General features: G+C 38.8%; 1 protein-coding gene across 1 annotated transcript; it reads right to left on the bottom strand.

Annotated features, from left to right (window-relative positions):
* Positions 1-8,569: 8,569 nt before the first annotated feature.
* Positions 8,570-13,796, bottom strand: ppme1 (protein phosphatase methylesterase 1). Its single transcript, XM_062558171.1, has 14 exons — positions 13,483-13,796; positions 12,585-12,680; positions 12,262-12,352; positions 12,053-12,110; positions 11,602-11,653; positions 10,907-11,061; positions 10,613-10,703; positions 10,354-10,419; positions 9,978-10,101; positions 9,753-9,882; positions 9,520-9,564; positions 9,348-9,412; positions 9,056-9,123; positions 8,570-8,953 (listed from the first exon to the last, which is right to left on the bottom strand). Exons 1-14 carry the CDS (start codon positions 13,566-13,568, stop codon positions 8,950-8,952), a joined length of 1,131 nt encoding a protein of 376 aa, XP_062414155.1. The 5' UTR covers positions 13,569-13,796; the 3' UTR covers positions 8,570-8,949.
* Between the last annotated feature and the right edge of the window lie 580 nt (positions 13,797-14,376).

Here is a 14,376-nt window from a genome sequence, read left to right on the forward strand (position 1 = left end):
AGGGGGACCGGGGGCTCACCTGACCACGGGAAGTAAACGCTCGCATGGCACGATCCTACAGTAACATCCCCATTGAAGGAATGAACCATCAGCATACGCATTACGTCACCTCTGTTGGTAACCGACATACAATGATCGATTAGATCACTCAATGACTGTTCTTCGCAGTCTTTGATGGTAACTCGCAGAAAATACATTTAGGCTAAATACCTTTACTGTTGTCATAATGATCTGTTTTGATTGTTTTTTCTGGCTGTCAGCAGTGGGTCTTGAATCTTGAATCTTTTCAATTTTTCTAGATTCCAATTAAATGGAAACGATTGACCACTTAAGCAAGGAGAACATTTTTATTTTTTGTTGAGCAAATATTAAAAAAAAAACTGAAGTTAGAAAATACTTTTTTTTTCACTGATCGGTGGTCCAAACCACCAATGACACAGAGACGAACAACCATTCCCACTCATATCCGCACACCTACGGGCAATTTAGAGGGACCAATTAACCTAATCCCCAGAGCACATCTTTGGACTGTAGGAGGAAGCCAGCGTAGCCGGAGAGAACCCACGCAGACACGGGGAGAACATGCTAACTCCACACAGAAAGGCCGCTGCGTGGAAGGGAACCGCTGTGAGAGGCCCTGTGCCCTGTATGACAAACTACAAGTTCAAAAGAAACTGTGAAACGAAATGTTTACTTACATTTCGTATTCATTTGAAAATGACTGTGGCTGAATGTGTTAATGACTTAATTCCCAACCGTACCGATAACCATTTATCTCGAATGGGGGCCCCTGTGGGGTTAGATAATGTGTCTGTTATTCAGGAGTTCATGGTGGTAGATATTTAAAATGTGCTATCCTATCACCAATATCTCCATATGGTGTTTTATTATGATGCTTGTAAACTTACAGAATGATTATGGCCCAATGGACATTTATTGGACCATTAAAAGGCATAATGGTCAGTCATGGCCGTCTTTCACATACTGGGGATTTGGGGGGTAGCAACCCTGTTCTGCTGACAGAAAGCTAACCAGGTCAGTGCTTTAATTTGAGTCTCAGTGCTGTCTTCTGAAGAGCCACCAGGGACACAATTACTCTCCCACCATCCCATTCATCTGCAACTCTATAGTGCGAATGTATGTGCGTGCGTGTGCATGCGAGCATGTCTTTTTTTCTTCTTTTTTTGCATTGAATATTCCCATTGTTTTTGAGTTCAGTCAGAATATTTTTGCCTTGAGTGTAATGTATCAACACGAAAGCTGTATGTTACTGTGGAGAAGAATTTATGAAGAGAGAGAGGAGTGCAGACTGAAAGACCTCTTCTAAAATCCCTGCCATGTTAGAGTCAGTTCATTTTAAAATGTCCTGTTGATGTGTCCTTGATGTTGCCTTCCTTAAAAAGCAGACCTTTCCATCACAGATGATTTAGCTGATGATAGCCTTGACTGTTACATTATGTTTTTTATTTTGCTCTTTGAGCGTCACTTGCGTGCAATCCATTGAATTAATAAAATTATTTCTTCACTCAGTACTTCTTCACTCCAAATCTTGACAATCAATATATCTCGTTCTTGGTGTTTGATCCCAACCTAATGTGCACAGTTCCAACAGGCTTGTTAGTCCATACTTTGGAGAACTTTTTGTTGGAATGTAAAGAAGTTGTTTTTTGCCACAAGTGGCCCACGAGTACACAATAGACCGTACTCAAAAGTCTGATCACGTCTCGGTTATTTAGCAAAGACAGTGATAAGCTTTTCCGTACCTTTCCTTTGTTGGTATATTTGTCTCACACATAATTGTCTTTTCTGGTTGCCCTCCCTGTGCCCACAGTGTGTAAACACCTCAAGTGCTGAGAGGGGCCTGTGTGTTACCAAAAGTAAAAACTGATGCTGTGTTAATTAAACTAGCCTTTGTGAAACTAAAGCCACTGAATCCACTTCATCAGTTGAAAACATGAAGAATTGTGGTATCAAGATAACAACTTTTCCCTTCGTCTTTTGCTCCAAACTAAAGCTGTGCTCCGTCACCAGGTACTTTCTGTCTTTGGAATGTTTTTCAACCCGTCAAGTGCTCTTTTGCGAAGGCGAGAGTATTGAGAGGGCTTCGAGAGTAAAGATCGGTTAAATTAGTCCGCCTCCCGCCCAGATGCTTCCTTTATTCCGTGGGTCAGCACCTCCTCCCTGTTTGCCCACATAAAAATGCTCTCTACTCTTTACTTTCTGTCTGTAACCGTTGTCCGACACAAGCGTCAATCTGTGTCGGACAACGACTGTGACTGTGAATATGAAGAGGGGAGAGGAATTGCATTAAATAATATCACAAGCTGGCACACCGAACATCCTTATTCTATTTCTACATCGCTCGGGTGCCGTATGCTTATATGTTTAAGACTAAAATAAAAGGCCCGGCGTACTGTGAAACTATTTGCAAACCAAAAGTGACATCTGCTGGTTGAATGAATGAATTTCATGGATGCACATTCACGTCATGCGTTCAAGATGTCAATAACCATATTCAGTGTCAATGTTTTGTACATGATGAAGCATCCAAGATTTTGTTATTGGCAGCTTAGATAATGTGTTTTTTTTTTTTTTTACTAATTTTCTTTAGGTCTGCATTTCAGAGTTCTCTTTTTTTATTGACCTTAAAATGAATGACGAATTAATGTAAATCAATTATTAATTTGAATTGTTGATATCTGGGCTTTTTACGTTTTGCTTGTATTTTTTTAAATTACATAACTTTTAAAGGACGTTATAAGATACATATTTTGTTTTATTTTTTTCACAGTGCAATCGAATTGTAAGAAAACAAACAAGCAATCATACTGTACAGTTTTTATTCATTACATTATGTATATGCAAATTTTCAAAAATAGTGTAGGACACTCAATTCTTTAGAAAATCGTAAACCTTTGTCTCATTACCAGATTTGATCACCATTTCATCTCTTTAAGCTATTTAATATACACATTTATTGTACATATTTATTCACATGAATAAATGTTATTAGATACAATGATTAAAAATGTCATAGCAGGGGATCATTCATTTTATTTCCATTTAACACAACAACGCTTCATAATTTATTACAGTGATGAATCTCTTCAAATGATGAGTGAGATGAACGAGTCTCACAGGTGATGAGTTTGATTAGTTTGAGTTTTATTAATACAACTTTCACTGGAAAGGTAGTGTTGATGGTTGAATTGAGTAATAGCTCTTGATGAAATGAAGTAATGAAAGCTGCTACACCTTGTTTTTTGGTAATCAGTATTTCCAGGGCAGCCTTTGTACATCAAAAGGCTTTTCTGTATTATTTTGGAGATTACTGTTCTTTAAAAAAAACCAATTGCTACATACTACTGTCTATTTGTTCTTACACCCGTTTAGAGGGAAGGATTTTTAACCACACTAATCTGAATCACCCCAGATACAGTTAGTTATACGCTACGTCAATCACCGCCAAGTAACAACTTGCTTACTATGAATACAATCATACAATTCTACTCAACACAAATGTGCAAACACAGGCAAAAACATAACACAATTACTGATTAATTCAAATCAAGACTTAGGAAATCTTTTGACAGTGGGTTTGAAGCCGAAAGTGAAATAGTACTCAAACACATGTCTGAAGGCGTGATCTCTGAGGCCATATATGAGAGGGCTCAAACATTTAGGGAAAATTATTAGAACCAAGAAGAGACTGTACTGAATGTGAATGGCCATTTTTTTATTTTTCTTCCACTGGTTGATGGGGTTTATCATATTAAAGAGGGTGGAGGTGATGCACAGGCATAACTGAATCAGATGCAAAAGCATTGTCTTATGGGCCTTACTGGACTTAGGGGCAGTGGACGAGGCAGACTTCACAGTTATAATGACTACAACGTATATGTGTAGATGCTAACCATGCAGACTAACACAAATATCGGAATGGTGAAACCCTTATTTATAGCCAAATAAATTTGTAGCTGGAAGATGTCTCGGGTGCCGATCCTCAGCACAGTGATTGTATTCTCCAGACTGATAAACAGGAAGAACTGCGTGGAGGACTCTTAAGAGGCCACCGTCCACACCAGTTCTGGACACGAGTAAATGGGTTCAGAGGAAATAAGTTAGACAAGAGTTGGGGGTTGGACTAAGCTTCTAAGGGAGAACTTGAAATTATAATCACCGTAGATGTGTATCCATTGTGAGTTCAGGGGGTGAGAACCCAACTGACAAGTCTGTGAATTTGCATCCAGGCCCGTTTTGCCAAGCGAAAGGAGATTGATGCAATAAGGAGTGACTTCTCACAGGTCTGCCCTGAGCACTTCTCGCACTACATCAGATGTTTGCTAACGAACGCAAAATAGTTTCTGTCCCGGTCACAGCGCATGACAGTACAAATTAAAGATACCTCATCTATAAAGATATGCTGCCATAAACATAACAGTTATGGCTGGACATTTCAACAGTAGATTAATTAAAACTAGAAAATGCATTTCCTGCTGAAAATGCGTTGGAATGCAAAAAGCTGAATTTAATTTCAAAAAGTTGCTTAAAGTACAGAAATGAAACAAGCTGAAATTATTCTAAACATTGCTGAAAGAATAGAAAAGGCTGAAATACATTTAAAAATGGCTGAAAATACAGAAATGAGAAAAGCTGAAATGAACTTGAAACAATTGCAAAAAAACTGAAATGGGAGAAGCTTCTATGAATTTGAAATCACAGAAATAATAAAAGCTGAAATTAATTTCAAAAAGTTGCTTAAAATGCAACACACTGAAATTATTCTAAACATTGCTGAAATAGAAAAGGCTGAAATACATTTAAAAATTGCTGAAAATACAGAAATGAGAAAAGCTGAAATGAACTTGAAAGAATTGGAAAAAACAGAAATGGGGGAAGCTTCTATGAATTTGACAAAATACAGAACTAATAAATGCTTAAATTACTTCTAAACATTGCTGAATCTTTTTCATTCAAACTTAATAATGAACTTGGTAAATGGACTTGTACACCGCTTTGCTAGTCTTCTGACTACTCAAAGCCCTTTAATACTAGATGACATCTCTCACCCATTAATACACTGATGACACAACCTACCATACACATTGGCACCTGCCCATGTGCACAGAATAAACAAGACAGGAGAAGATCCTGGCAACAAGTCAAAATAAACCATTTTGCATGGTTGGTGAGTGCCTCAAAAGTTTGCAAATAGTGTAGAAATTACTGAGAGCTTCGTGGCGGTCGGTCCCATCAAAAACGCCCCTGGATACTTCCGGATAAGTTAACCGTCATGTTTTGATGACGTCATAGAGATGCGCGGTTTTGTGAAATAAAGATGGACGCATACAGCGCCAATGACTAATACAAGTACTACGTGTTTCACTTGGACAATTAAATGTTAGTGGACACACACAAATACTACAGCCCCCATCTCGATTACAATTGTTCACTCCTCAGTGCGCAGTTTCGCCCACCAGCGGACCCCCTCCTCCCCCCTAACCCCGGCTGGTCCACCGTAACTTTTGACGTGCTTTTTAACCGACGGACCTTCTTGCGGTCCGATGAAGGTTATTAATAGTATATTAAGTTGACGCTTTGTTGCGTAAAATAAAGACCAAACGATCTCCTGTCATTCGCGTAAGAAAACAAACTCACGTGTCTGCAGCTCAATCACCGAAAGAACAACGTCACGCCCCTCCCCCGTAACTTTTGACGTGCTAACGGACCTTCTTGCGGTCCGCGAAAAGGTTATTAATAGTATCACTCGCGTAAGAAAATAAACTCACGTGCCTGCAGCTTAATGACAACACCGAATGAACAACGTCACACCCCCGCTTTAAGTTTCCAGCGGGGAGTAGCCTCGTTAGCAGTTTAGCTAGCTAGCACTCTATCACTTATCGCTCTCACATGTTTGAAATATCTTACGGTCCAGCCTCCACATTACTTACGGTCTGCTCGTCCCGGGTCTCCGTCCCAACTCACGACACGCACGTCCATACGTACGGTTAGCTAAACACGGTTAAACCTACACGTCCATGTACGGTTAGCTAAACACGGTTAAACCTACACGTCCATGTACGGTTAGCTAAACACGGTTAAACCTACACGTCCCTGCGCAGTGGATGACTCCTGAGCTACGTCTTTATGTCCATCGATCACCAGCTGGTCGCTAATGAGCTCAAAGTGAAGAGAGTGAAGAGATTTAGACAAAATCCACACCTCAAACAAATGCTTCCTGGAGCAAAACTATTTGTGGTAGCCAAAAAATAATGGCATTTTGAGGGACCCAAGACTCTACCGAACGCATGAGTGTAGTTTTTATGTCTCTATGTGTTTTAAAACTGCTCAAACAGCCGTTTACAAACAGTGTACCGTCTGTGTGTTTTTTTTAAAAATGTCGGCAGATTTGTATGGAAGCTTATGGGGCTCGGGGCAGACTTTGTCTCACAATCGGGCTCCTCACGCAAAAAGTAAATAACTCTGAGATTCCAAACTTATACGAGTCCAACCAGCACAAGCACAGCTAATGTTTTCTTTTTAAATGAAGGCTGAAAAGTGAATATTGTGGCCGTAAAGATAAAAGTGCCTCTTTTTTTTTTACTGAATCCTGACACGGCGCTCACTCTAAATCCCGGGACAATCTGGAAAACTCCACTCTAAATTCGAAAGAAACCCCAAAACTAATGAAACATAATTAGTGATTATGAAAAAACTAAAATAGATATCAACAAGCTGTTTTTTTAATGAAATTGTTAAGACTTGTGGCAACATTTTAAAGTTTAAATGGTGTCTCTAGCTGAAAGATTGGAAAAGCTGAAAAAGTTGAAAGTTGAACAAGTTTTGAGAGGATTTGAAAATTTAATCCATTGGAAACCATGTTAAAAAGTTTGATGTTTTTAATTTATATTAATTCAATTATAAGAGCTAAAAAGCTGAAAAGTCATAGCACCCCTCCCCTGAAGGAGCTGAACATTTTAATATTTGAATGGTCTTAATAGCTGAAAGTGTGAAGGAGTTGAAAGGTGCGGCGGAAGAAATAGAATAAAAAAAAGGCGGAATAAAGAAAAGAAGAACAATACTTGGAATGCTTGAAGCATTCCAACTAATAATCACCAAAATGATCAGGTTTCATCAAATGATATAAAACATTTGATTGTTATTGATGTGATAACATTTCCCAGGTTTTCTTCCATTTCTAGAATAAATGTAATAATAAGCCCTGTTCTTGTGCCTGTTATCCCTTCCTCGTCATTGGTGTATTTCAGAACCGCAGCCGAGTGGACAGCTCCTCCATGCCGATGAGGGTATGGCAGATGTGTGATTGACACATTCAAGATCAGTTCAAATGTGAAGTTTGCTTATTGGTGATTATTGTCAGGTTACTCTATTTGCCAATGTGATTCTGTGTACCTGGTTACATGAACACAGTATAGTAGAGCCAAAGAATATTGTAGTTATCATAAAATAAAATACAGACTTATACTTATACTGATTAATGACATGTAACAGAGGTATTAATCTGCGGCACTGTACTGGATTATTTAAAGGATTAATCTCGTTAATGATTAAACTATAATTTGCTAAAGAACTTGCTGAAGATAAAATAAAGTATAGAATATTATCTGTTAGGCCAAAAATGATATTCTGAAAAAACTTCTGTTCAAAACAACAGGCTTTGTTTACACAATCACGTCTCATAACGACCTTGGTGACTGCTATTGTCCATAGAAGTCATTAATAATTCAAATATTGATGCTGCACATAATTGCAATACAACAGTGTGTTTATCCACGGAGGGACAATTAAAACTTGTCTTTCATTCCCTGGAGTCAGGCACAATGAAAAAAAACATGTCACCCTCTTAAGAAAGTCAACTATAACCGTTTCAACTTTCGTTTCTGCCTAATGCTGATTTTTTTGGGGGGTTAACAAATGGCAGGAATCTTTTATTTAATATTTATGTAACTGCATGTTGCAAATATCATCTTATAAAGAATATTCATAAAATTAATATACTTATTAGTAAGTAATTATTATTTTAATTTTCAACTATAAACACTATAAACACTGATGGAATATACTGTAATTATTTTGTTGCGTGACAGCGTTTCTTTCATGTGCCAAATTGTTTGCAACCTCCAGGACAAAGTCACTGATGTAGAAAATGAAGCAGTCAGTGTGTAGTCATGCATAAACTGAACATGAACAATGGAGATTCAATGTGTACTGGACATCAGAGCTACATTCAACAGATTTGATGTTAAACAACTACATCATACTTTTTTTTTTTAATACTTCCCGGATTGCCTCAACCAAAATCCTTTTTTTTAGTTTAGGCCAATTTGAGTAGAAAAAACATGCTGCCTTCTACACAGCAGTGAGAAGATACCGGGCTCCATCTTTAACCTTGGGAACAAAAGTTGTCCCAATGTTTAAATGTCCAGTGTCCAGGAGTTTAAATGTGTGTTATAATATATGGATGCTGCACATGTGAATTACAGCAAATGCATGATTGGAACAGTGATACTAAACAATTTTTTATTTAAATAAAACCCCACAATTAAAATAATGACAATGTTCTTTTATTACATTTACCAAATATACAAGCTTGGGTGACATTTTAGCTGCTTCGATCTTTAATCCGTTTAAATTTAAACATAACAAACACATAATGTTGCAATCATTTATAATAAAACATTAAACAAGAAGCACATTACTTAAAAATATATATTGTAAAGGAAAAATCAAATCCCTGTTTTAAATTAGAAATAAGGCAAAGCTCAAAAGGCAAATTATCTACATTTCAAAAGCAATAATATTAATAACAATGTTGTAATAATGTTTGTTGTATTTTCCTTACTTTGCTGTTAAATTGTATCAGGATGTGGATGAATTGGGAAATATTTGTCTATGGTCGGTAGCTAAATATAGACTGCAAACAGAAAATTAGCTGTGGAAAGAGTGTTACAAAAGCATTACACAAAATGAGATAATTCATATTTTAAAAATAAATATAATGTATAGTTTTACTGTTCTTTACAAGCTTACTTACCACAGATATCCTTCTTTAAAGTCAGTGAATTTGTGCCGGACCATGAATGTTGCCAGAGCATCTGCTACCTAGCAACAGATGATCAGAGTACAACATTACAAAACGACTACAAACTGAATCTGGATCAAACAGGGACAACTAAACATACACAAAAAACAAACCTATTTACCAAAACTAGAAGCTACAATGGAATCAACAATTTCTCAGTGTGCACACGGTTCTTTCATGTCGACAAGCATCATACGGTAATTCGGACCATGTCACAGGACATGTTTGCGCAGACACCCCTTACTTTTTCAGGTGCGTCCTCATGGACAGCATGACCGCACTGAGGGAGGACCTGCATCTGAAACTTCCCTGCGGACAAACAGTGAGAGTTTGGACTCATTTCAGTGATTTCTAATGTATGACAGCATCTCAATGTGGAGAAAACTATGCACGAAACCTCCATTTGTCCTTCTTACCTTGCATCTGTCCAATAGTAAGGTCTTTGTCGAGCCTGTCCACTCCTAAACAATGAGTTAAGTCAGGGGTGAAATTGTGCAGTGGACAGCAAAACTGATTGAAAAAAATCATTTGAATTCATCCAAACTAGTGGGACTGCTCGGAAATTCCTTCAACACGGCCTATCCAGACACTTGTTTTTGTACTTGATATACCAATTAGTAATGTAGTGAGAAACCATGACAGATCTAACCTGCGAGCAGAAGAAGTTTAGGCACAGGGCAGGTGAGGAAGAGGGCGGACAGGCCTCTGAACCAGCCCTCCCAGTATTTTTCCGTCTTTGACAGGTCTACTCGCCAGGTGAAGATGCTTTCCTTTTTTATCTGTATGGAAGGAATTAAGCCGTTAGTCGCGTTCTAAGCTCTCACAAACACATACATGTGACAAAAGACGAGAGAAATAGTTAGAAAGACAAAACCTCTTGGTCGTCCTCCTTCATTCTTTTCTTGTTTGACTCTTCTTCCACGTCTTCCTCCTCTTCCTCTTCTATTATACCTTCAATGCTTTTAGACACTGCGGGACTGCTGGTGGATTCCTCACATCTGTGAACATTAGAACAGACTAAATGAACATACACTACAGCAGGACTCAACCTCTCTGTTCTATAATTATATTTAATACACTGGACACTTAAATTTGAGTATTCTTTTCCTATCTTTTTTTTTCTTCCTAATTTATTTCTCATGGTTCTTTTTTTTGCACGGCGTACATTTTGTCTCTTTATTGTGTGCACCATTTCCAGTCAAGTCAAATTCATTGTATGTGCAACGTACTGAAAGAAAGCGTAGACCTACTTCTTCACCTGACCTCCCATTGACACGCGTGCCGACTCCATGTTTCGAATCTGGCCACTCTTTACACTGAAAACAAAAGAGAATACATTTTTTCGGAGAATTCTTAAACTACTGCTACTCTCACAAGGTCATGCAAACTGGAAAATCCAAGTTACGAGAATGGAGGCAATCATAACTGGAAGATCAAATACACACAAACAACACACAGTTTGTTGACATTAACCAAATTGCAGATAAGTATAATTTAGTCCAATCATACCTCCACTCAATGGCATTCTCCAGAGATTTAAAAGTCTTTGGGCGACTCCTGAGGAAATTCTGCATACTGTTCAAAGCATCCATTGCTGTTCCTAAGTTCAAGTGAAAAAAATGTAAAAATGTCTTATTAATACACCCGGTAACACTATACCGAGCTCTTTTGAAATGATTTTATTATAAGCATTCATCATATAAATTAATTGCTAATTTAAAGTAGTAAAATCAACCAGTTATTTGGTCAACAAAGAATTATATGTTGCAAAATAGCCATTCATTATTATGTGTAAACAGTTACCTTCTACAACGTCAATGACACAGAGGCCAAGCAGAGATGGTATGTGATTGGCAGCGGCCGTGTGAACTGCAATGGCCCCACCCATGCTGTGTCCGATAACCATGATCGGAGGAGGGTTGTCTCCATAGAGCACCTCCACTACTTTGCCAATGTCCCTTTTGAAAAAAACAAAACAACAATCAAGGATAACCAGTTAATGGGTTTAATTTCTAGAACAAATCAGTGTTTATGAGAATAGGGTCTAAAACCTAAAGTGGTTTAAATAATTCTTTTTCTTCTTTTCTTGCCTCAGCATTTTTTGCCTCTGCTCCAAAAATGGCCCACCCATGATAAGAAGTGTAATCACTCTGGAAATACAGGGGAACCCCCGTCAGTGTTCGGGGTACAAATGCTAAAAGCACATCTACATGACAGCCCAGTGTGTGGACAGTATGTAGTTTCACATTGATGGTCAGGATTACTACTCTAAAGGAGGCTGTTGTGAAGATCTCACGGCCACTGCACTTCTTATGGGAAGCTGTAGAGATCCGAGCGGACTGTGTGCGTGACTTGATTATCTCGATGTTCCTGTAAATCTGACCCCTCTGCATTGCCATTATTTTCTGTTATTCGGGCCAAAGCTACTTATTGTGAGTGCATATTTGGTTGTAACAAATTCCAGTGTCTAGTTCAGCTGCACATGAAAAACAACTTACTTGGCCATCGTGTCTGCAGAAAGATCATGTGGGTTTTTCACCTTGGTGTCGCCTGGAGGTAATGAGAGACTTTAATTTAGCTACTCTTTCCACCGGTGGATACAGATGTGCAAATCATCTTAATATACAAGTTCCCCATTCCTAATGTATAGTTCTGGAGATGCAATTTGAGCACCTAAATCTGATATACAGTACCAGTCAAAAGATGGAATACATTCTCATTCAATTGAATTTTGTTTGTTATCCGTAGAAAAGATCAAGCGGCCACTGCTTTATTTCATCACTTGATATCATTGCTATACTAATTAAAATTAGAAGCGTCTTGACAAACAACATAATTGTTACAGCAATACATGTAAATGTAATAATACTTAACCAAATTACAATTATTCCTAAATGATAAGAATAGTGAGACATATTTTATTTATCTACTTTAACTACTCATATTTACCATGAGCTCGAAGGTCCATAGCCACCACCCTGCAGTTGATCCTGCTAAATATGACAGCCTGCAAAATAAACACGGAAACCATTGAAATCTAATTGTATACAGCAAACATGCCAAAATCAAACCAAAGCTCCAAAACTATTCCACATAATGTTGGTTATAAAACATATGATTTATCAAAGTGAAGCCGTTAAAGACTATGTTACACTTACAGTGAATACTGCCCAGGAGAGTGCAGAGTGTCCACCTCCATGGAGCAGAAGCAGCACAGGACCATGGGCACCGCTGCAATAAACTCTGAAAATGTTCAAAGTGGTCAAGGAAATGGATTCCAAAGCTGTGCAAGTTACAAAATAAGTGAATGCTGCTGAAAAAGGAATAAACATACATTTCATAAACTGCTTACCTTCTATTCTAAGTTGGATGAAACATTGGTATAAAGAAGTGTCTAAATCTTTGAATGCTCTGGGTGATACACAAGTTTCAATCATTCATGCTCATTTCTTTTGACGAAACACAAGCAACAGTGAAGGATATATCTTTGCCATTTTCATTTTCCACCTCAACATCTTCCATGGTTTCAAAATACTGACTCCAGGACAGTGGGGAGAAATCTCTCTTTCGCCCAGGTCTGTAAAAGAAAACAAAAACAAATAAAATGTAAACTGCCGCCAAATTGTACTAGGATTATTTAAACACACATTGCAAGAGATGGTTGAATGTGCATCTTTAAAAAGCACAACTTGGCACTCTGACACTACTGGTTTGTTTTAACAGTGTTACACTGAACAAAAATGTCCCAATAAACATAAAACAATGTGATGAACCTAAAGTATCTACATGTTACCCCACATTACTGCTTCATTTATAACGACTCCACCTCAGACGGAAAACGCACCTTCTGAATGTTTCTAATGCTCTGTTGGTTGGCTTTTAATCAGACTAGAAAAAAGTGACTGATTTACAGAACGATGTGTAACGAAACTGGAGGTCGCACAAACCCTTCAACTGTAGCGGTGCACAATCACATCAAGACATTAAGATTGTTGTCTTCCGACCAATGCTTTTCGTGTGACGTCATGATTTCTAAACCTACCCTGACATATCTAGGCTAATATTAATTAAGATCGATAAATACTGCCTGGTTGAATTGAGTCTAAGAGAAACAATAATACAACGTGGTAATGCGTAGGTAGTAATTAAAATCCGGGGGCGGAATCGCATTTTATCCGCCGCCACTGGTAGCCATAGCTAGGTTAGCTAGCTACGGCTAATAGCTAACGTTATCACTTTCCTGTCCTCACGCAAACTGTGAAGATACGAATCGGACGTAACAGAAAGACACTGATGTCATAGTGTGTCGTAAATAAATAAAGTCAAATAGTCAGCTGAGTTGGCAGCGCGCTATCGAGACCTTAGCTGAGCGAACTGACCCCATTTTCATCTTGGAGCTGGACTGAAATCCACCAGCCATTGGAGGTCTGGAGGGTAACAGGTTTAAATGCAACTGTTTTTCCATGTTAACGAACGCCGGCTCGTTCTCCGTCAGGAACTGTTCAGTGCGATCTTCCTTCTCTTTCGCAGCATAGGATTGTTTTTTCTCCTTCGGAACCTGCACCGATGCTGCTAGCCAGGCATTGGAGAGGAGTCAGCTGAGGCTGGAGAAAAACGACAAACAGTTAGCGCTCTTCTTCTGCATCGGTGATTATTTTTGGTCGGTCTCTTCTTCTACGTTTGTCCTCGTTAATAACGTAGCAGGGAACTCTGAAGCTTTACTGCCACCTATTGACCACGCCGCCACCTGCGACACATCAGGGGTTCACAACATTTTATTGTTTGCCCAATAGAGACGGGGACAGACAGTGTTGTGCGTGAACGCGTTCATTGAACGATAGTTGTTCCCGAACAACCTGACGACCAGGTGGTGGTGGGTGGGACCCTTCTGCGTCCAACGATCCTTTATCGTGGCAAGACTGTCTTGCCACGATGAAGGATCATCACATATTTTGTGAAAAATGAACGCGTGCAGACAAGAAGCCTGCACCGCAACGCCGCGTTAGCGTGCAAAGACCAGTACACGTCACTCGTTCAGACACCAGAATGAACGAGTTCACAGTAACGTTCATCGGGCATTAATACAGTACGTTCAGTTCACGTTCGCCCAAAATATGAACGAGTTCATGAACTATCGTTCAATGAACGCGTTCAGGCACAACACTGACTGTAGGGGTGAACGCTGCAGCTGCTGCTAGTGTGGAGTGAATGGACAGCAACATTAAAGCAACAAAGGGGAAATGCTGTCCCCTCAATGAGAACCCTGGTTGGAT

Source organism: Pungitius pungitius, chromosome 16, assembly GCF_949316345.1.
Source record: "Pungitius pungitius chromosome 16, fPunPun2.1, whole genome shotgun sequence".
In the NCBI taxonomy this organism is placed as follows: domain Eukaryota; kingdom Metazoa; phylum Chordata; class Actinopteri; order Perciformes; family Gasterosteidae; genus Pungitius; species Pungitius pungitius.